Below are 24,336 nucleotides of genomic sequence, written 5' to 3' on the forward strand. Positions count from 1 at the left end.
TATCCATACACAGTTGGATTTTAGAAGCGTATTTTGAACAGCTATTATCATGTATATGCGTGTAAATATATCAAATGATTAATTGTTAACGTAATTAATTACTTTTATTTAATTTTTTTGTAAATGGATCTAAAACGCTTTTTCTCAGAATTATCAAGTTTGATTTATATTATTTCTATAATATTAGAATACACTAAAGAAATATAAGTAATTATTTATAAATACTTAAACTATAGATGAATATAATGGTGCACCGATATTTTTGAACGTATTCAATTGAATCCGTTTATATTTTTACTTTAAAAACTAATAAATAACTAATTATTAGTTAGAACATTTTCAGAAAATTATAATACGTCTTAATTACAATTAAAAATATATGTAACTATTAAAAAAAAAAAAAAAAGTAAAAGTGAATAAATATTAAATGGATGGAATTTTAGAAAAAATTATAAGCTCCTTGGACATCAACGACTATATATAAATTATATGAAAATGTTTATTTAATTTCTTTTAAATGCATTAAAATTGGCCAAGAAACGTATGGGTGTTAAATTTTTAACGTCCAACATCATGTATCTAAAAAAAAATCAATTTTTACTCACACATTAAATTAAACTTAAATAGATCAATAGCCAATTAATATATCATTGGTACATTATCCTATGCCAGACGGAGTCGTGTTATGTAGGTATAACTTACACAATATAATAACAGTATGTCCCCAGTGTGTAACCCAGCAGTGTGTACCGAACGGTCGAAAAATCCCGCCATCGCGTTAAAAATAATAATAATAATAATAATAAAAAAAAGGAACGCTTTCTTACGTCCTCTCACTTTCTGGCCCTACTGCTCCCACTGCATCTACACGTCTTGTCTAATCGTTATGTCTGTTATGTCGGTTGCGGCGAACACGGCCGAGAACAAGTTGAGGGCGTCGCGCCAGTGATCACGCCGAGTCGCACGCGCTCAGATCGTCGGTGCTGTGTTGATGTCTCCCGAGTACAATAACTGTTGTCCATCGTTACGTGTTTTCGGGAACGAAAATAGTCGAATAGATTTAAAAACACAAATACGTAATAATCATTCGGTGTTTTTCGGTTTTTTATTCGTTTAATTGTTGTTTTCGAGTACCTACCATGGAGGAAATATCGTTTACATTTAACGTCAGTGATCAGTTCGTGTGCACTTAACGCATTTCCCGACAGTTGGACATCCATGTTGGACCACAGTGGTCGAATGATGTTAACTTTATGAAAGGTTGGCTTGGTTCACACACTTATTTATGTACATACAATTAAAATATTTCGTACGTGTTCATCAGATTATCGTTTATCTATCAATCGGACGTGTAATGTTGTACAGGTTACGTTTCACATTGTTTATTACATTACCACTGATTATTACGAATAACATACTTTGTGTACTTAATGGTTTATGATGGTTATGGGTACAAAATGGTACAAAACTAAATCGTCCTATTTTTTTTTTTTTTATTTTTTATTTTTTTTTTCGTACACGAGACCTTTAATTACTAATACTTTTGATAGCTTGCTAATTTATAGGGGAATTTATTTCTGTTTACTAGAGTAGAATGTGTAGAATTTTTTTCGTATTTATATGACTGAAATTGGAACTTTAAATTGTCAATACAATTCACGACATTATATGTGTATGATAATTGTAATGAATTAAATAAAATTATTAAATAGTTATTTGTAAATAAGTGTTAAGTGTCACCTGTAAAGCTAATATATGCCCGTTAGGTAAGATTTCACTTTAAACTATTTATTAAATTGATGTAATAGGTGTACTACATATTAAAATTTGTACTTCATAAAATATATATTATGAATAATGGATTACTATGTTGTTTGGACGGCCGATTTATTAATATTCTTGTAGAAATGAGAATATTTTATAATCAGAACTTGATTCACATTTTTACAATTATAATATTAATACTAGATAAAGGCATTTTGCATATTCAATGATGAACACATTCAACGATATTTTATTATAATAATCTAATGACAATTGTTGAATAAGTGTAATCTTCTTGTATTTATAAATTTGAATCGTCATTATTTATTGTAATTTTTTTTTGCAAAGATAAAATTACAGTAAAACGTATATGTTTTAAAGTAATTACGTGATCGTAATATATTCTTTTATTAATTTCTCTAGAATTGTATTCATATATATATATATATATATATATATATATTTTTTATTAAGGGATATATATCGAATAACAATAACCGGAAGTATATATTCTAATGTTACATAAAATAGAGAGAAATCATAATAATTTAATATTTTTTGTTTCCTAAAACACCAATTATTAATCGTGTTATTAATATTATAATTAAAAGTTATGCATTAATAATGATAATTTTTATGAAGATTATCGTCTGAAATATAATTGCCCTGGGAACGTTACGTTGTATTTTAATTGGCGGGCTTTTACTTTTGTGAAAATTATTTTTAAACACACTCGGTGTACACAACCATGATGAAGCGTCTGTCTTCAATTTTGTATCCAAGATTTATCTTAATTGCATGTAAAGTTAATTTAAATGTGAGTATTGAGCTAAATCAGATTAGGCCTATAAAATAATTAACATAATTAACATATCATAGATGGTTTGTTTATATTCGTAAATCTATAAAATTGAAAATTTACCGTCAGTGTTTACTGTTAATTTATATTATGAGTTTATGAATAGACAACGAATATCAATAACAAATTTTTAAATAAAAAAAATAAGAATAAAAAAATTGATCAACTTACTAAGAGTTGTGAGCAATAAAAGAATAAATACCGTGTCCGCTTGTATGATCGGTTTGAAGAGAATTTAATATTTTCAAATAATTTGGATTTTTATGTATATTATATAATATAAGATTTCGTATAGGGTGTATACAGTTATGCATTTTATCGGTGTAATTTCTCTGTAGAAGTATCATATTATCATGACACATCCTGTTTAATGTACCTATTTTAAACAGTTTTTAGGTGTATAATATTATTTATCTATCTACGTATATATTTCGGATGATTAATTGCTTTTTCATCATTAAAATGTATTTTCAGTGTTGGTACATTAAACAACATTTTATAATTTATTTATAATTATAATGCTGTGTTAGCTTAAATAATATGAATTGATAAAAAAATAATTCAAGAAAATGTATTTAATTAATAATATAATATAATTTGAAGTAGTGGTTATTAAATAATTAAATATCATTGAAATTTTTACATTTCATTGCGTATAAATTACCAATCATACGAAGCATATCAAAATGAAAGATCTAATTCGTATCATATTTAATAGTTTATAATTTCACATTAAGCTCGGCATAAAGACGATATTTCTAAACGAAAAACCAGAACATTCAATATACACTATATATACGGTACGTTCGTGTTAATTTTGTACTCTTTCTTTGTTACCTCTTCTAACCTTTTCTAGTCATCGTCAATGAAATTATCAAATTATCAAATTCAACATTAAGTTCAAAATCGAATAAAAAAAACACATATGTTCGTGATGCGTACATCATTGATCAATGAACTTAATCGAAAAAATCTATTACACGAGCGTTACATCATAAAATATTATCATTAATCATGCGTATAAAAAGTATACTAATAAGCAATAGTTGTAGTTGTTTTTTAGTCTTATAGCATCTTAATATGTATTTATATTAAATGCATTTTCCTTTTACCTTATGTCTCTATATAAAGCGTGCACGTATGCGCGCGTACACATATATACACGTGTGTGTGTGTGTGCGTGTGCGTGCGTGTGTGTGTGCGCATTATATTATAACAAAATCCATAATGGAAATCAGTGAACGTTGCAGATTCTTATTGGAAACGTGTTGTCGAGTCCAACGAATTGGAAGAACGCCTAATATTTAATAACTGTTTACAGTGACAGATGGAAGGAAGGTGAACACTGATAGCCTTCCGGATTCCCAGGAGCCATTGACCTATCGGTCACTATTGTACAACGATAAATTATTATTTATTAATCTTAAGCTCGGGCGGACATGAAGATGACTTATGAAATTAAATACCGTTCTAGTACGATAATAATTGTTTTAGAATATTGACCGACCTTTATCCCCTCTCGAAGGATTATATTGTTGCTATAATGCCACTTGTGTACCTAAACACATATATCTAACCTATTTACACTTACACGTATTTTGATTTATATGAAAATAATATATTCACGAACGCTCAGAGCATGATACCAAAACCACAACAATACTCGTGAGGTACAATATGATGTGTACGTTATAAGCGATCGGAATATTATATTTATTTATTGTTTTCATCTCGTATTTGTTTTCGTTAATACTCGTCATACGTATGATATTGTATTTTTCTCGCTTTTTCCTTTCTATTATTATGCGCAGGATGTCCACGAATTTAAGTCTAATAATTTGAATATAATGACGATGATGTAAATTTTAATTACTATTATAATATGTGACGTAGGATGGCGAGTGAGGTCGACGATCTGGTAATTGACAACTATTTTTCTGTTGTAATAATTTATAAATGCATATTTATTAGGACAATAAAAGTGATTTTACTAAAACTAATCGGTTATAATTTTATTTAAATTTACGTAAAATGTATGCGAAAGAATATATATTTGATAATTTCATTTAATATTTATAAAGAATAAAGTTTATCTTTATAATCTGTAGCATATCGCTCTTCCAAAATTGCACATAATGTGTGTCATACCAATTATGTAATAGTTTAAAAACGAACCATTAAAAATTATGCATTGTCTCACACTGATTTATAGATAATAAATATATATATATATATATATATATATTTGAACGCAGGATGTATGGTGTATCATGATGATATGGCAATTTTTTATTGAAATTACATTAAAACATTTGAATGTATAATATGTATAAACGTACAAGAAAGAACTGACGATGTTAACTGACTATGTCCGGTGTGTAATATTATATAATTTAAGGCTAGCTGTAATAAGTAATATAATAATCGAAAACTTTTTTTTTTGTTAAATAAGGGTAGCAATTTTGAATGAAAAAACAAATATACAAAACCTTTTTTATAAAGCATCACGTTTAATTAGTTTAACCTTGTGTATAAATGTATTATAAAATTTAGTTAAATAATTGAATGAAACCAAAAATTTATATTTACTATATATTTATACTTCATACGATTTTATAGAATTAAAATATATTTTTTTAAGGCAAAAGAACATTTAATATTATTCACCTTTTCTTGCAACGATGATATTCACAATTACTATAATATAATATTATTAACTGATTTTATAAAAAAGATTTTATACAGCTTAACATACCTATATAATTCATTAACCTTGACAGTATTTTCGAGTAGAGATTAATTGATGAACAAATAACGTGAATATTTAAAAATGATAAAAAAAATTAATTCTATTGGAATTTGATTAGCATTGATTTTTTATATGCTTACTAAAGACATAGGTATACGACTTAATGCGCATGTGTTAACATTTTTCACAGCTATTATAATTATGGAACTAAAATGTATTTTATTTATGTAATAATACTAATATAAAGCATGTGTATCATCATTTATATTACATTGAAAAAAAATCGTAATTATACATTATTGCGTAAAACACGATTCGAAATAAAAATGACAGTATATCATTAAAGCAATTAGAAAATAAAATTAAGGCGACTTAAGAAAAACTTTATGTTGTATTCTTTCTCGTTAAAAAACATTAATGGTTAGTCATCATCGTGAATAATATTTACATTTATTCATATATTTCATTTAGATATTCATAGGTATTATCCATGTTTAAATTCAAGTCATAAAGATATGTGCATATGACTACTTTTTATTTATTTATTTTTTTTGCTACAAATCATGCTACAAATCAGCAAATTAATTTAAAAAAAAATAGTAAATGTTTTTGCTATTTCAAATATTTTAACGTTTTTATCTCCTTTTCAATTATTATTCATAATATAACGTAATCAATATTAACCAATATCTAGTGAGCTTGCAGTTGATTACAATACACAATGATACGTAACTGTCGATAAGTTTTTGACTGCGTGTTTATTTTTTTACTTTATGCCAATAATGTGAATATTATTGCGATCTACAATAAAATGAAATACATATATATATATTACACCAATTGTATATACAACATAAGAGTGAAATGTTCGTAGATCGTTAAAAAATTTAATTATTGGTTACATAATAATTGGGTTGGACACAATTATTTTCTAAAAATATTATTGATATAATAAATGGAGTATAATACCATGAAAAAACATGATTATAATGTTTGTTATAAAGTTAATGATTAGGCAAGTATATAAACGACGGGCAGAATAAATCTAATGGTTTCATTACAATATAACGAATTGTATAACTATGGTAAATTATTTTTATAAACCAATTATTTTTATCTATATAGACGAATACTTAATAATGTTTAAATCGTGGAAAGTAATTTACGTTGATATTGAAATTTGGAATTCATCATTATCAGTACGCATGTTATAGTTTTTTATTCGAAAACGAAAATCAGTAACGTAATTTTGACATAAAATCAAATATATCAGTTCTGACACCTCATAATGTAAGGAAAATATTGGGAGAAGAGGAGTAGAGGAAGACTTAGAACTAGCAGCGAAATATAAGATAGTAGTTACAATACAACACCGAAGAACTGTTCGATGTGGTCGAAAATAAGTATCATGATGATTTTCAACCTTTGATAGACGAGAACATTAAGAAGAAGAATAATTTCGCCAAACACATTTTTAATTTTATCGTTTTAGTAGGCTTAACAAAAATAATAAAATTGACTTAATAAAAATAAGTCAGTTTTAAGTTATAAGCTTAATACTTCTAAATATTTTGACAACATTTTTTTTAGTGATAATTAAAACTTTATAAAAAATTACCAATTCAACTGTTGAATGATTGAATCTGATTTTTTATGTACTTGAACTTATGCGATTCTAAATATAATAATTAAAACTGTAAGGAATTTTAAAGTATTTAAAAGTATAAATACTTTTTATAACATTTTTATCTATTTTTTGTTATATTTACTACAATGTAGAAATATGTTTTTACGGATAATTGTTGAACTAATAGGAATGGTCTTGTCGAAAAACTGATTATAATAACCATAAAATTAAGATTTTTTCTGCTATTATAGATACATTATATCTATCTGATTTTTATTCTGTAATGATAACAATAATAAAAACACGACACAATTGAAATAATATATTATAATCCAACATATTTTATAGATTTTCTATTCAGTTATGGTCAAATTTTATATTAAAATAATATATCTTTATCATATTATATACATTTATACATAAATACATACAAATTCTTACAAATCCATACAATGTATAGTGTTATTATCAGCCAAATTATGACTAATATTTAATATATATTGTGTATATAGATCGAGGATGTAACTAATTGTTTATCTGATGAAATTCAAAGAAGTTTAAACTTCAATACGGTGCAATTCATTTTTATTTATTAAATTATATAATATATCCGTTGAAATTGAAATTGTTATTGTATTGTATATGTGTACCTACATTAAGCAATAACAAATATTAGTATTTAGAATTTCTTAGATTTTTTTACACCTATTAATTAATTTTACTCTTTGAAAACTACGATGTTTCTATGAGTCAAAAAATAGAATTAAAATTATGTCCAATCATTGCTACAGGCTTAATTTATGTGTAATATACCGTTGGATATAATTGTTTTCTATCTAATTTTTCTAAATTTTATCTGGTTACTGATGTTAATTTACTATTTTCTTGTGTGGTTAATATAGTAAAATTGTTTTCAAACAAATAAATTAAAATTCAGAAGTATTGGTACAGTTTCACAATATGTAAGTGCATTTTAATATATTTTAAACTTTCTAAAGGACTGTTTATAAGACAATCATAAAACTATCAACAGTTTATGAAAATACATTGTTCCGTATAGTTTCATCTGTGTAAATTTAAATGCTAAAATTAGTTTCTGTTTCTCCTTCATTAACTTTTTTTAACTTATGTAAATTTCCAATAATCAGATAAAAAGTTTGACGACTAATCGAATAGTAGATATTGCGCATTATCGTCATTCTGTCATTTCTATTATGAACTATAATCAAATCATTAGCGTCTATATCTAAATCGTTTTTTTTTTCTTCCTTCTATCATTATACAATGCGCGTAGTGTGGTTATATCGCATAATCTCGGTCACCGGTGTGTGCCAAGAGCGTTACGCGTGTATACCTTTTACCAAACGATGAATAATTATGACATTATAATATTATTCATAATAAGGGTTCTTCCCGTAGACCCCACGGTTTCACGGCGGCGTACACTCGGCGGAGGTCGGCGCACGTTGTGCTCGTCGAAGTCATGACAGGTCGATACATATAATTAGGATTCTCCGCGAAAACCTGTCCATAAATCATCAACGTGACGATTCACAGCGAAAACTTTCTTCTACCGGGTTCGATATACCGAATGGGTCACGACCGATCCGACTGCGCGTTCGTACATAATTCTATACGTATATGTGCGCGCGTGTGCACGTACAGGACTCGAAAATTATAAAAGCTCTTTAGCTAGCAGCATGCCGCCTCGGTACGTGGTTCGGCGATCTGTGCTCCCGTCAGCCAATAACAATGTATACCGGGTCGAAAATTGTTCATCCTCGTTTCGCAACACATACGGAGTTGTGCGTATACGTGTGCAGGAGCCTGTGTATCCTGTGTCGTATTCCGCGTGGAATCGGAACGATAAACGAGTAGTGTTCGCGCGCACGCGGCTCGTGACGTGCCGCCGCCGAGAGAGACGTTGACGTTTCGGAACTCAACGCGATCTATTCACCGTCACGTTGCAGTGCGGTACTCGTGGGCGCATAGATCGTCGGACCTGCTACGGATCCAAATCATCTGATCGATAACGTATCAATCACACGGAAAACAAACAAAACGAACCTCACCCGAGAAACGTACGTTTCGCATTCGGGTAATGTCGTGGCGACGACGTACGTATTAACGATGCATTAAATTATTATCGTGCGTACAATATGTGACGACAACGGTGTATCGGCCATAATCTTCGAGGACGTATTAATCGTCCGGTGGTGAAACCCTGCGGAGACGTGTTTCTACGCCGTGGTGGCTATCGTATAATGTAGCGCGTGATGGGCAGCAATTATTACCGTACGCACTAATGGACGATATTCGAGACGGTTTGTTAGTGGTACCCGTTCCGTTCGATTTGTATTCTGGGGCGCCTGCACACGGGATACGACCGCGACGGACTTACATGCGGCACACGTCGGGTACATTAACGTCCCCGTGTCAAACTTAATTATAACGATAAAAATAATGTAAAGAACCGTCTCCCGAGGGCGGAAAACGAACAAACGGCTGACGATTCGGATTTCTCGATGACCGCACGTTTTTTAAGCCCGTGGCCGTTTTCGCGTAATTACGTCTACGAGCAGACACAGTACACGTTACATTACGGTAACATTAGTAATATAATTTTTAGTCGTGTCTTGGTTAATTCGAAAATCCTCGGTACACAGCGATCCCCGGTATGGTACTCCTTGTGACCCGAACTAATTCCGTACCGGTGCGATGGCGCGCCGCAGGCCTTTTTCCACCTATTAGAGATTATCTCAAATCTACTATAGTGATAACAATTCGTTGTACAATAATCATTTATGTATTGTTTCGACATGTCAAAACAGTATTAAATGTATTATATTTTATTCGTACTGAGCTTTGGTGTTCAGCCTAATCAACGGTGAAGGTGTATTTATATACGTTTCTACTATTACATTTTTTAAATTTTACCCGACACCTGCAACTGAAATTTCATATACATTGGAAATAAATGGGGTTTGGACATAAGTATACAAATGATACACAAAAGCAATAAGCTATTTCAAATACTTGGATGACCCACATATACACACACATGTATGTATTTAAAATATATATTTATAAAAAATTATTTATCCCCCCCCCTTAGCAAAAAATCAAAACCGCCTCTGATACAGACTTAATGTGTGGGGAGAGGAAGGAAAGGATTTATCCAGGGCACCGGAAGTCATTAACTAGACCTCCGTACGAACAACTTCATGTAAGGTTAAAGCCTCGTATAGCATAATTTTTAATCACCCAGGATCTTACAAAAGCTGCAGCAGACTAGATCCTGGTGGCCGTATTTTTTAATCGTCCTTGAGTCCTTGGTCATATTAACACGAGGTTCATGGGTAATTATGTTTTGAACATATTACTATTTCACGGTACTGTTCATTTAAAGTCGGCGTCCATGTCTCCTATTCATAACTCTTCGTAAGTCAGCTGTCAAATGCTGTCAGATATATCGTACTTTGTTCGTACTAGACATACTGCGTGTGGACTATTTAATAGATTTTCTATAGAGCAATCATCAGGACAGTTCTATATGACGAGATTAATTTATTATTGATAGCTTGAGATAAAATATTTAGTATTTTTATACTTTCGAAATCCTCTAAGATTTAACTGTTGTCGAAATTATGTAAGCACAGTTGGTTTTTATAGCGATGTTTAATATAGTTAGTTATTTAATAGGGCCGATGTGTAGTGTTAAATAGTATTTGGGAAATTGACGACCTGATTTTAATAAATTACAAATTAAAGGAAATAAAAAAGATAAAATGGAATTACTTAAATAACTGTAATATATTTCAAAAAAAATTTTATTCGTACAAAAATGAATAAATACAATCTATGCTACGTGCACGATTAGCAAAAAGGATGATTGTATGCAGATGAGAAATAAAATATACTGTGGAGGGAGACCATCCGGTGATGTAACCCAATAATAATGACTCAAATATAAAGTACATGTACATTTATACCAAAAAATGATTTACGGTTTAGAAACTATTAAATTATAATTTATTTGTTGTAATAATGTAACTGTAAAATTTGATAAAAGTAAATGAAATTGAATGTCAATGCGTTCCGTATAAACCTTTGAGTAATAAAAACTGGACTTTTTTAAGTCGTTTACGGAAGTCATTCGTTTACTAAAACTCTGTTTTTGAACATTTGTGATTCGACTGAAAAAGTTTTCGGTACCTATTACACTTTACTGAGTTTGTTTACGAGTTCGATACAACTATAGTATGAATGATGTAACGAACCATCTAAATCTACTAAAAATGCGTTGCTTTCATTTTTTTTTTTTTTTTTGAATTTAAAGGACGGGCATTCTTTCCATATCTGAGTCATACATTACACTGCATTACATTGCGCCGCGCCGGTGCAACGGTACATATTATAACGACCGCGACCCTCCCGCGTCTTATTCGATCACGCTAATAATGCATATAATTTAAATACTTATGTACGAGTATATGTACGTACACGTGCGCCCCCGTCGTCGTTCTAGAACGTTTTGATTTGCAGAACGCCTTAAACGAAATGCACGGAACAACAGTTTGTGCGTGACCACACACCGCATGAAGCGCGCAAACCGTTAACATCTAATACATTTCAACCGGCGAACGATTAAATCGTTTATTTCGCTCTGTTGTAATGTTTCGTTTCGAGTATAAGATTATATAGAGCTAAGGAAAGTATATTATTTACATGTACGGTGAAACGCGCGTTTACGCTGAATCGCACGGACATTTCGATAACCAGAGAATATAAATGCATAATATATTGTAATAGCGAATAACTTCGAATTCCATACCAGTTCAATACACGCGTTTATAGATGTTTACATAACGAAAAACGTGTATCCGTATTGTATTATAAATATATCGATGGCGTAGCGCACAAGTGTGATAAGTGACATTTTTTTGAAAAACGAGTTAAGTGCATATTCAATTTAATCATAAAATTCTGCAAATTATGCACAAACGAAATTATAACATTATTCAAGTAATCGTTGTTCTTTATTGAAATTATAAGAATAATGTGATGTGTTTAAGTCAGGGCTTAAATTCTAAAAAAAATATCGTTTTTCCGTTTTTGGGTATTAAAACAATATACAATTTTAACGTTTAACGTTATTGTACTTTTAAACGTTATACAGTTTTAATGTTTAACGTTATAGTACGTTGAAACGTTATTTGATTTTTTCTGTTTATCGTTATTACATTTTTAAACGTTATTTTAATTTTTCGTTTTTCATTAAATGTTACCTATATTATATATAAAAGACAAAAAAAGTTTGTATGTCCATTATGCATTCCTAAACCGTTCATCCGATTGCGATGAAATTCGGGACAGAGGCAGATTATACCTAAGAGAAGGTTTAAGCTACATTTTGTCGTAAAAAAAGATAGATAAAATATCCAACGCGGGGATGTTCTCAAACAGGGGTATTGAGATTATTATTACTTTTGTTTATAAATGGTTGCTATTGGTTATAAATGTTTTAATAATAATGTTTTTTTTTTTACTTATAGGTAGTAAAAAATAAATAAATAAATAAATAATATATATATATATTAACTAATAATATCGCTATAATAAAATTATGTAATAAAAAAAAACCATTGACAAAATATGCACGCGGGACCTACAATCTACCACAGGTTATTGCTCTCATAATCATACAAACCTAGCAATAGCAACGCATTGCCTTGTCCAGCTAGTAATTTAAAAATAAATATGGAATTAAATTTATATATATATAATTATATGGAATTAAAGGGTTATCTCAATTCACGACCAAATATCTACAATTGACTAGCAACTTGAAATTACTTACATTAAATAATACTCCAAATAATACGCCCGCATTTTTCACCAATTAAATCGAACATAAATGGACAATTAGTTAAATAGGTGTCTATATTCTTATCAAGTAATAAATTCAATATTTAAAAATAAACCTTCAATAAAATAATTCGGAAAATATAAATTATAATTAACATAGGTTAGCTAACTTTGAATTGTTCATAATTTTTTAAAAAAAGAAATTATGTTGGATATAAAGTAAAAAAAAGCACAAACGTTTTTCCACATAACGTTATTTGTAATTTTTTTACGTTACAAATATATTGTTTATTTTTAATCATTAATTATGATTAATGATATATTATTTTTAATGTTATTCGACATTTTTCATTTTTTGTTTATTGATTTCGTTTATTTATTTTCATTTTTTCCGTTATAACATTATAAATTATAACGTTTTGAAGCCCTGGTTTAAGTATTACTTTTTACGTGTACAAAATGTGTTAAGTAGGTACAATATTTATTTTTTTTTTAAATTTTTTTTAAGAATACAAATGTGTTAATTGCAGGTTTTTTAATCCTCATCACTCATTACATGTTAAGGAAAATATAACAAAAATTTCGTTACATTTTTTAATTGTTATAACAGATCAAACTTAAAAATCGTTCTCCTGAACAATTACGAAAATGTCACTTATCACACTTGTGCGCTACGTCATCGATATAGGACTGCAGCTAATCGCACGTTGGTATTAAGAATACAATAATAAAATAACATTTATCTACGTTTAATTACGATTTTGTTACATTAAGAATTGGAGATGAGGAAAATCAGCCGTACGATAAAGTGTACAATCGCAGGCGTATGATGTCGGTGAATGTTAAACGCTAAAAAACACTAATTATTATAGTCTTTGGCTTTTCAGTAATCAGTGCCATCATTAGCGGGCAGGAAACTTAGGCTATTGCCTAGGGGCTCGCACTTAAAATTAAGCCGGGAGTTCACAATTTGTCAAGTTGGAATAGTTAGATATATTTAGGTGTAGAGAAAAATTACTGCTTTCGCGAAAGTTTGCGACGGCATCGCCAATGATTATACTCTAGAAATTATACACGATTTCAAAGACAATAGCCAATATTTTTAAATTTATCATTACAATAAGCCATTGTTCGTCAAAGCATCGCGTGGACTAATGTGTTGGAAATATTTACCGATCCACATTAGAAAATACTTCGAGTGTAATGGATTCAGTTACCTAAATCATTTACCTAACCTAACCTCTATTGCTCGGATCAAACGATTTCGGACCATGTAAGGGATTAGCACTCTCAAGATTTGGTCCATACATTATAACAATATTACTGTGGAAACGCTTGCTAAATTAATTTATTTGATTTGATATTTAACAATTGTGGATTTACTGGACGCAAACTAAGTACCTGTACTAATTTCATCTTGCACTTGTACTTTTTATGAAATTTATTTAAATGCGTTACGTACATGTGTAATTCTTTTTTCCGTAGAAATTAGGGTATAAATATAAATTCTGTATTCAATTAAAATTTTTTTTATCGACAAGTTATTCTTGTTCTCTGCTAAAACAAATTACGATATAAATAATGAAATACACCGATGCATGTACCTATAGCTATACTTATGAACCGGTTGTACCTATGATTATAGAACCATTCGTCGTGAACGTCTAGTCACTATAATGACTTCTTTAAATACAAATTACTAACACACAAAAAAAAAAAAAAACGTGTACAATTTAATAAATTTCAAAGAAGTTTTCAACGACAATTTCACTGTAATTTTCCAATTTTCTTCGGTTCGTAAGCAAACGAAATGGTACTACGATGCAAACAGGACACAACGTGATTAATAAGTGACACCGGGAAAGGGTATGGTGACGGAAGAAGGGAATGTATAGATGATGGTGTCTCGTTACGGGAACATGGGGAGCACGTATGGGGGTATAATTATTTTTTGCGAACAATTTCAAACATATCAATCAAAAGTGAAAAAATTAAATAAAGATTATTTAGCTTCTTATTGTTGCGTTTATACGGACGTACCGCGAAACATTGACAACTCTATCCCGTCACCGTGATCGTATTCCGTTACATTATGTCAAACCATAATGACGCAATAAAGCGTATTGTGTGTATTTTTAGAGAATACTGAGTATACGACCATTTATAATAATTGGATAATAATTTATTGTTCCAGGGACATCCGCACGACACCACTAAGCCCGATGAGATCACAATGTTGCTGACTTTTCTACTGACAGGTGAGTGCAACTATAAATACTCGGTAATTGATAACGAAACTATATTGGAATCGATGTAAGCCATTCGTGTACGCGTCGTATAAAAACTTGCACATATTGGAATGCAAAAAATAGTGTATATCTATAAACGCTTACTCGCAGCTGTCGATACCAGGTACACTAATAAATCAGTGTATAAAAATATGAAACAATTCGGTATTAGAAAACTCGCAGCCGAGTCACGTACTGATGGGGGAAAATGAGAATGGAGAGAAGAAAAAAAAAAGGACAAAAAAAATCCATTTGTATTATACGTTTTCAACAACTCTCTCGGTTCTTGTGTTATGTAGTAAAAATATTCTTCGTTGTCATTGTATTATATTATTAAATTGTCTTATATTATATTATGTATATTATATATATATGAGTTTGTGTATACATATATATTTATATGTAGTGTTAGTGAAGGTTGACAAAATTCCGTGAATTTCTAATCTTTTTAAAATAAAATAGCTTAACAAAAACATGTATGCATTCCACATTTTTGGTATTCGCTGAAAATCGATAATATTATAAGCTTAAATCAATTTGATTTTTAAGTAGTTCAAATGATTTATGCTGTACTGTGTATTTACAAAAAATTAATATATTTACGTGAAAATATATATTATAAATCTAGAAGATTATAACTGCGAATTTCATTCATTCGTTCTACTGATAGTAATCCAACTTGTTTTGACTCGTTTGTTTTGCGCGTAGTACACAGTCCAAATTTACATAAAATTATGTAGCTGCATATAGCTTACATCATCGCACTCCAATAATGTCCTTGGAAGGTCGTCAAGAATCGTATTCTTCATCAAAATCGGTTAAAAATCAAATTTATATTATATTATATTTTTATTGGATATCCATCCAGATTTAATCAGCCTTTAGAGAGATAAAATAAATGTTCGCAAATAATACCATATGATTATAATAATCTTAAGGTCATTTATATTATGCTCGGCACGAGTTTCTTTCCATAAAATAATTAAATTCTACAATTATGTGAAAAATGTATGGTTTATCGTAATTAAAATCAAATAAATTTGTTTTTATTGTTATAATGAACTTGGAATGTTTTGTTTGAGTAAAGAATCATAATTTCCATTGTACTTGTATAAAATGTAATTTTACAAAAATAAAAGTAGTTACCTAATTAACGGTAATTAATCTATTATAGATCAAGCTAAGAATTTAATTTATTTTAATTTATATAAACAAAAATGGTACTCTTTCAAATATTATTATTTTATCTGAGTGAAAAATATATGTTTAAGGATACACACATTTTAGAATTTTATATAGTCAAGCAGCTATATGTGTACAATATTTCAATATTGTAAGTAAATTCACAATTTCATCATATCACGCGCGTATAACGCGGTCGAACGGTTCCTCGTGGTATTTTTGCACGAGTTTCGAATTTAAAGTTACAATTCAATAGTCCCCAAGGTCTAAAGGGGTTAGAATATCAGCTTTGCCACGCGATTTGGCTTCTGTTCTGATTGTATAATATTTCCAACTAGCGTGTGCACCACATTCGATCGTTTATTATGCGATCAGACTATATCGCGTACGAGAATCGCCCGGATTCGCTTACATAAAACATAATCGAAAGAAAGAGAAAAAATTAAAAAAATATAAAAAAATACGTGTGAAACCGGTTTGGCGGTGGCCGAATTTTGCGGAGGCATGGGACGTAAAAAATCGCTACGAAAAGGGAAAAATGTATCTTGTGCGAGTAGGCATTACAATATCATGTGTGCTTTGTGCAATGTGGTTAACGTGAATCCTTTGGCACGCGAAGGAGAATCCAACAATACGAAATAATTTAATAATATGTTTTTATTGTGTTTGGTCTAGAAATCGTTTATGGTCGCATGTGTTCATTATTCTGATATTTGATACTGCGTAACATATTTTAGATTACATCCGATTTTAGATAACATCAACGCGTTTTTTGAAACTAAAGCTGCGGTTGTGAAGTTTAGCTGAATGTGCTACTATTGTTTATCTATATCCTTCTTCAGTCATATTTGTAATCATCAACTTCATCCTTATTATGCTGGCTTCTCAATTTCGTTTTTTTTTCTCGTTATGCATGTATTTTATATTTTTTATGTGTTTCCATCATTTAGGTTAAATTTTATTTGATATATTTAATACAATTTCTACAATGTTGCCCAGCAAATAATAAATTAAATAAACTGTGTTTAAATTAAAACTCCTCGTTTTTGGTTCAACGTGAAAAGTTTAAAAAAAATATTACCTATGTTGTTCAATGTTTAAACATAAGATTATTTTTAACATTTTACGTTCCACTTGTTTGAGAAATGTACCAGGTGACCTGCAGTTTATATGAATACATTTCACGTATTTCCGAGGTATTGTATGGATATGGATATCCTATGGAGGTTTAAGTACATATTGAGGAAGACATGAGGCCAATTTTTTTATTGTTTATTATACTATCATTTATTTATATATAGATCAACAGTAATTTGCTTTCATTCAAATATTTAAAAAAATGTTGTTTTATTTATTTATGGGAGGCGTGATATTACTTTTTTTTTTTTGTTTTGTGGATGCATGAACCAAAAAAGTTTGGCAACCACTGCAGTAGTGTTAGTTTATTTAATACGAAATTATTGAAAATAAATTAGAATAATAAATATTTTGGCAGTGATTAATATGTGGCAACATTTGCCACTGATTTCAAGAAACTGGCAAAATTTAATAATCGATTACATGGTTTAGGGAGAATTTTTTCATAGATATAATGTAATCTGTTATTATATTTTTTTATAGTTTTCGGGTTTAACGAATTCAGCGTGACATATACATAAGTTCATCTTTTTTATTCTTCTTCATTTTCTATTACACATATTTGAAGTGAACCATTCTAGTAATTTACTTACTTCCATATTGTATCTCTTCTGTTTCCCCTACAAAATATTTTTAATCACATTCAGTTATGTATATCTTAGCTTTGTATGGACGTAGAATACAATTAAATACTCTTTTTATGTACAAAAATTTTACAGCGTAATATTTATACGGCATACACTATACTAACAAACAAATGTTTATTATAACAATTACTATTTTTATTAAAATTACTAAAACAATTTTCTTCCATTTTTATTTCCGAAAACAGAGTATAAGGGGAAAATTATCTATAATTCGATGTTATCTATATTTAATGATTAATTTCTATGATTTTTTTCTATTGTCTGCAGGGCCGCATTTAAGGGGGAGGGCACTGGTTGCAACTGCCCTAGACGTAAGTTTTTTTGGGGGCGCCAAAATTTTTTAGTCGAAAATTTGCTCACTTATTGAACTTTTAAAATTATTTTAAAATTATTATTTTTTTTGTTTTTAATAACAATATCATAAATTAATGTTAATGTAAATATATTATTAATATATTTATAACAATATAGATCTAGAATAATGATCTAGAATATTATTAATATACCTAATATCAGTTCCCAAATTTGTTGTGATAATGTCAATAAACATAAATTATTTATAATAATACGGCGTATTATGTGATCGCATGCGGCATGTGGTGACGTGCCTAATATACAACGCATTGATTTTAGAATATCTATAAGGTTCATGAGGATCTATCTCCTATATTTTTAGTGGATAGGCCCCTTAGAGGGGCTTCAATTTTTTTTTTTTTTTGCGTTGGGGTGCAAAATGACTAAATACGACACTGTCTGTACAACACGTAAATCAAACTGTGGTAAAATAAACCATTTAAATCAATAGACAATTGCATTAAATGCGGATAACGTTAAGCTAGGAATAATTTACATTTTGATTTATTTTTTTTGAAAACAAAAATGAGGGGCAAAACGTTTCAGTTTATTATATTTTTAAATTTTTTACTATGACTAAACTTTTAGTAATAATCTTACTAATATAAATATATCTCTTACGGATTTCGATAACGCTAAAATTTCCTGAAACTCTTTTGAATTAATTTTAAAATGTTCATGCGTTAAATTAATTTTAAACATTAACGTGTAATGTTTAATATTATCAAAATATTTCGAAATGCGAATAAATATACCTACATACCTCGGGGAACAGTTTATATATACTTAATTCTTATAAGATACTATCATATGATTTAGTAAAATACTATAACTATAATTAGTTATGATGAAATGTGTAGCATCTATAAAATTAAAAATATTATACATTATTATATGTGATGATTTGATTTATTTCATAATAATTATCTTAGTTTAATATTCATGATATTTGAAGTGCTACGAAGAAAACCAATTATAGTCAATATTCCTAAACTGTTTAGTATTGCAGTTTTGAAGTTTCAGAACTCAAAAAAGTAAGAGATTGAGTACGAAATAATCAAAAAAAAGTATTGCTGTAATACAACAAATGTAATAAAAATTTACTTTTTAAAATCAATGACATGTTGATATAATTATCAGATTTTTTTCGATTTTTGACTATTATAGTTTTTCCTCGTAGTCCTTAATTTTATTTTATATTTATATTACTATATTAATAGTAATAATACAATTTTTTTATAAAAAACAACACATTTTTATCAAGGTGTATATGTTATGCATGTTAAAGGTTGATTTGTAAAGATATCTTGATATTATAAATTCATTATTTATTGAATTATTCGGTAGATTTTTTTTTTTTTACGTTGATGAACGTAGCGCGATAGTTAAATATGAAATTATGTCATAATTAGGTTCATAACATTATAATTTGTACACATTTAGCTGCATTCTAAAAATGAAATGAATATTTAAGATTTATTTTATATGATTAAAAAAAACCTATTATAATGATGTACATCGATTTCTACTAATATAATATATTTTAAATATTAATATTCGCCGTAAAACACGTATCGAAACCAACTCGAAATATTAAATCAAAAATATTACGCCCACCATCATACGGACTTGCATCGCGATTTTTGGTCCGTAGACTTTCTGAGCCTCGGGCTCGTATGCACATCATATAGACGCAATTCAATTAGATCCACTCATTTTTCTAGACCCGTCGTCCATTCACAATTGTGTTGTTACAAATGTTATAATTATTTTTTAATATACGAACACACCTGATCTTAACAACCATTTTTAAGCCCACACACATACACACACATACACACACACACGTATTTTAGTAAGAACAGTATACATATATTATCTTCAAACAAACGATAATTGTTATTATTGTCATGATTATAATGATAAACACCGAACCGGTAGCAAAGCGTGGTCTGTAAATATACGTTATTTTCCAGCCTCCGTATGATTCTAAGAATACACAAACGGTTAATAATTTGTTATATTTATCAAATGCGTAAAAATGTACTCGTATAAAATGAGTATAACAGAATAATGTTGAATTTATTATTTTCTTTAGTTATTCAAAACGCTAAAAATCAGACATTGTTTTATATTTTAACTGTGTATTTCAAACAGAATATTTTTGCGTTTAATCAAGCGGAGAAATGCAATTGTGTTGAAAACAAAAATACAAGTAAAATGTCCATCAATATCATCTTAATGTATTCCTATTTGTTTAAAAGTAACGCATCAATTTTTACGTATGTGTATATATCATACAGTGATTTGTAATTCCAAATATTTTTTAATTGGATATCTTTTCGAAATATAGACTTCATGAAAGTCAAATTAAAAACATATCATCTTTAATGATTTTCGTGTTTCTATTTTGAGGCAAAAAAAAAAATTAAGAACATTGTTCGTATTTCGTTCACGGCCGTTGCTTGGTTTCTATTAATTTACACGCACAATTAATCAGCATACATATTGGGTGAACCTATGCATGGACATTTTAAACGAAAAATAGCAAATAAAAAAAAAAAAACAAAAAAAAAATCCTATGGCCGAATTTAAATTAAAACCGCTTTTCATTGTCCACTCAACGTATACGTGTACGGTATAAAAGTAATATTCAATAACATCATCCAGGGTCTACGTTGTGAAATATTGGTACCTATATTATTATTATTATGGTTACGAGTTACGGAGGCATAACACCATGTTGCGGCGAGTGTATTATCGAAATCATAGTAATAATATCTTAAACGACGCTGATGCTACAGAACACGCGTTTGTGTACGTGTCCGTCCGCGGATACGTAACATTCCAACGCAATAAAATAGTATTTTACACACGTCGTTATATTTTACGATATTAGACGTCATAAAATTCGGTAAACACGGTAATCTTCGTATTATTATTATTATTATTATTATTATTATTATTATTATCGTAATAATTCCGACGTGGCGTCATGGCTTGGCAGTGTGCATTATAATAATAATAATAATAATATACTTTCATTAGTACGTTAAAAGGATGTGCACTTTTGGGCTGGCGCGCGCATAACACATTAATCCATTATAATATCATTCATTGTGTACGATATACGAGCTCGTTACGATCAAGACCACCGCCGAATCAAGCAGTAATGATTGTTATGCCGCGGCGGAGATGATCGCCACCAAAGCAAATATTAAATGGACGGATAAAATGTTGCGAATAATAACAGTAATAACGTTGTTTTTACGATCGTTGCGGCGTGAAATGTGTGAGGTCGCCCAAAGCATCAGAACGGGTAGAGATCAACTTTCACCGTGGGAAACTGTATTGCGAACGTGTGCGGTGTGTGTATGTGCGTGTATATCTACAAGACGTTTATGTGTGTGTGTTTTTGTATTTATTATTATATTTGTTGTGGACGCGGTTTAATTGATCCACTTGGATTGCACTCGGGTGTACGCGCAAACGGAGTTGAATAATATCACAGTAACACAATATTTTTTATACTCACCTGTTTAAGGGATATGCATAATATTATACAGACAAGTTAACTGATGAAAAAATACAATAAGTCAGATAATAGAAGGTCAAGGATGTAATTCATATCAAGAGTTGAAGAGGAAGGCTAGTGATAGAGAAACATAGAAGTTGCAGAGAATGAGAGATAAGACATAAGATCACTGTTGATGGCCATAACATTGACGAGATTTCCAGATGCCGAATTAAAATTTCTAAAAACTTTAGACGATTAGTTTATTTTTCTTCGTAAAATCTGAAATGGTTGTCCTCGATTTTAACGAGCAATTGTTTTGAAGATACTCTCATTTAATCACAGGCACAATTTCCCCGTTACCTGGTTACAGTCTAAAAAGAAAAAATTGAACCATCAATTCCGTGTGCGCCACCGCTTACACCCTTTGAATGTAATCAATAAAAAAAAGTTTAGATTTTTCTTCGATTCTTGCTCGGCATTAAAATTCCAGTATTTATAAAATGTACGTATCTAATGTATATATACTAACAAATTTAAATTCAGTTACTTACAATTTGCATTCATACTTCTTGGCTAGTGTAATTTATTTACCAATCTATTTTACGCATAGTAAATACAAATCCCGAAATTCTGCCCACCATTCATCATAGCATGTTTTCTCCACGCTAAAGATTTTTCTCTGCCAAGAGACCGTCTCGGTTCGCTGGTCCTGCGAAAAACACTGACCGAACACGTTTTCACGTTTGGCCGCAGGAGGGGCAGGAAGATCCGATGTGATCACCATCCCCGCTAGCCATGTTGTACGCGTAATGTCGTTACCATAATATAGCACGCGTTTGTGCGAAGAGCGTTCGGTTTTGAAATTTATGGGAGTATCGGAGCGAGAAAAAAAATTGACATCGTCTTTATTATTATTATCGTTATGCGCTTAGCCGGTTTGCAATCAGGTTTTAGCCGCACAAATTACCGGTCGAAATCCCCTGTTTTGGAATCGGTCCGTGCCAGTGACAAATCAGCGGTGTGGGATGGTTTTTGAAAATTTCGAATAAAAAAAAAATTCACCTTCTGCGGCCCAGTACCAAGTATAAAATTCATGTACACTTCGGTGTTTGTTCGGCATTGATCCAACATCAAATCACAGGGTTTATCGTCTTAAAAGGAATATCAATTCGGTATCATGTACAGCGTCTACATGGAATTATGAAATATTTTATTTTATTGCTTTTATCGCACACCGCGTAGTACAGCAAAAGTACTAAACACATATTATTATCATAATGTCTCTATTAGATCTTATGTAATATGGCCATTCTATACTATACATTATATCTACCACTCAAGCAGTACTATATGTACGTATTAAATGTATGGACCCGACGTGTGCGACATCTCTCGGTTAATCAATCTATCGCTACACCATGGAGTTTGAACTTCATCAGATTTGTTGGAAATCATTATCAGTAGTTAATTATATTTTTTAGGAAATGAAGTCGCGTGTATTTATTTTAGACACTCGAATGTTGTTGAAATTAGTGAAATACAAATTATGTATTATACAATAAAAATATCATATTGTTGTAAAGACTTGTAAAAATCAACGAAGTACTCGTATATTAAAGAATCGAATTAGAAGAGAATTACTTATATTCGTGCTAAGTATTTTAAAACTGAACGATCCTCTTAAATTTGCATACAAATCGTTTCTGTTAACATTCTTGCACAAAATATAATCTGTTGTCACTATTACACTATTTCATTAATATTATCAATGGGTAGATTGTGTATGTTTTTTAACTTCAAAGTAGGTAAAATTAATTTAAAACCAAGTAAATATCTATTCCGGTTCACGGCGATGTTTAAATAAACGTTACACACTGGGATTATAATTGTTTTGACTTCCCGGAGAAAGTGATGCGGTCACTTTGTCTGCGCGTACGTGTTTGCCTGTATATTGAAATCACAAAATATCTAAAACTCTGGTTTCATAATAATATAACGATTGTACGAATAATATAATTGATTATAGCTATATAACGTCAATTTTTTAAAATTATTTTTATTTTTTCTTTAATTAAATTTATAGTTAAGAAATGTAATTTTATTGTATATTTCTGATTGGGTAAGTCTTGAAATAATTTACTTTTTTTTAAGCTCTACAGTTTCATTTTATTGAATAATAGTGACTCGATGACACCGTAACCCAATGATTTTTTTCGCGTGAATAAACAATAACAATTAATATTCAAATATCGAAAAAAATTTGAATTTCTGATAAATATTTATATACCGGTATCAGAGGAGTTACATAATACCGAGGGGTCCATTTAACGTTCTCGTACGTGCT

General features: G+C 29.7%; 1 protein-coding gene across 2 annotated transcripts in view; it reads left to right on the top strand.

Moving 5' to 3' along the window:
• The first annotated feature begins 933 nt into the window (after positions 1-933).
• LOC112690860 (ecdysone-induced protein 75B-like) overlaps positions 934-24,336 on the top strand; it is a 57,273-nt gene continuing 33,870 nt past the window's right edge. The window contains exons 1-2 of one of the 2 annotated variants that reach the window (XM_025564960.1): positions 934-1,260; positions 15,062-15,125. In XM_025564960.1, the coding sequence (XP_025420745.1) occupies positions 15,101-15,125 (25 nt within the window). In that variant the 5' untranslated portion in view covers positions 934-1,260; positions 15,062-15,100. The other variant, XM_025564961.1, reaches the window with a different exon arrangement.

Source organism: Sipha flava, unplaced genomic scaffold, assembly GCF_003268045.1.
Source record: "Sipha flava isolate LNK unplaced genomic scaffold, YSA_version1 523_pilon_pilon, whole genome shotgun sequence".
NCBI classification, from domain to species: Eukaryota; Metazoa; Arthropoda; class Insecta; order Hemiptera; family Aphididae; genus Sipha; species Sipha flava.